The sequence below is a fragment of the Megalopta genalis genome, unplaced genomic scaffold (genome assembly GCF_051020955.1).
Source record: "Megalopta genalis isolate 19385.01 unplaced genomic scaffold, iyMegGena1_principal scaffold0193, whole genome shotgun sequence".
Taxonomy (NCBI): Eukaryota; Metazoa; Arthropoda; class Insecta; order Hymenoptera; family Halictidae; genus Megalopta; species Megalopta genalis.
The window spans coordinates 269,623-270,994 of NW_027476262.1; the positions used below are offsets into that span (position 1 = coordinate 269,623).

The following is a 1,372-nucleotide window of genomic DNA, read 5'->3' on the forward strand; positions in this document are numbered from 1 at the left end:
ACTCCGGTCCCTGGTCGCCCCAGAACTGACCGGGGTGCAAGTAAAGAGTGTTCGGCAGGCCCGCACAGGAGATATGATCCTCGAGCTCGACGCGAAGACGAAGCAGGAGGAGAAAGTCGCCTTCAGTGAGGCGATCAAAAGCGCAATCGGGCAGGAGGGCTCCGTGAGGAGGATCGAGCTCCGGACTACGGTGGAAATTAGGGATCTAGACTGCCTCACAACTAGCGAAGAGGTTACTAATGCCCTAAGAGAGGTCCTGGGAGAGGCCAGTGGTGACGCCAAGGTGATCGTCACTAAGGCCAATACAAGGGGCCAGAGACTTGCCATCGTCGAGCTGGGCGAGGGGGCAGCGAGCAAATTGCTCAGCAGTGGCCCCGTCCGGATCGGCATGGTAAGATGCCACCCCCGGCGAAGAGCTGCAGTCGCCAAGTGCTTTAGGTGCCTGGCGTTCGGGCACCTTGCGCGGTGGTGCAAAGGAGTCGACAGGAGGGACGCGTGCTTCCGCTGTGGCACCAAGGGCCATCAAGCAACGTCGTGCAAGGCGACCCCCAAGTGCGTTATCTGCGCGGAACGCGGGGTGGACATTGCCAGGCTGGGGCATGTGACAGGATCCAGCGCCTGTAAGACGTACCGCGACGCCCTGACGGCGGCGAAGGCGAGACTCTCCGGGAATGGCTAGAGTTCTCCAAGCCAACTTGCACCGGAGTAGAGTCGCGAATGCCCTCCTTGAGCAAATGCGGCTCGAGCGGAAGATCGATATTCTTCTGCTCAGCGAGCCGTACAGATCTCGAGAGGGCCCTGCGTGGTTTTCCGATGTGACAGGAACTGCTGCCATCTGGATTCCGGACCCGTCCAGATTCCGGGTGCAGACGTGCGGTGCAGGGGCGGGATACGTCTGGGTGAAGGGCGAGGGCCTGACGCTGATTAGCGTATATCTTTCCCCCAATGATCGCATCGCGGAATTTCGCGATAAGGTCGGGGCCCTGGAGGACGCCATCCGCGAGCTGGAGGGGGGATGCGTCGTCGGGGGGGACCTCAACGCGAAGGCGGTGGAGTGGGGTATGCCCAGACCGGACACCAGGGGCAGGCACCTGATGGAGACTTAAACGTTTCAATTGACAACTTTATTCTAAACAGTTTAGTTTAAAATTTTCTTTTAAACATTTTAAATAAACATTTTTGTTGAACATTTAATTTTAAACATTTCAGTTGTACATTTTCTTTGGTATCTTTTTTTAAACATTTTAGTTGTACATTTCAATTGATAATTTTATTTTTAACGTTTCAGTTGAATGTTTTATTTCAAACATTTTAGTTCAACATTTAATTTTAAACATTTCAGTTCATCATTTTCATTGATAATCTTTTTTCA

The 1,372-nt window shown here is 53.2% G+C and overlaps 1 protein-coding gene across 1 annotated transcript; it reads left to right on the forward strand.

Moving 5' to 3' along the window:
- The first annotated feature begins 734 nt into the window (after positions 1-734).
- Positions 735-1,106, forward strand: LOC143262698 (uncharacterized). The gene has a single exon (XM_076528248.1). It carries the CDS (start codon positions 735-737, stop codon positions 1,104-1,106), a length of 372 nt encoding a protein of 123 aa, XP_076384363.1.
- Positions 1,107-1,372: the final 266 nt, after the last annotated feature.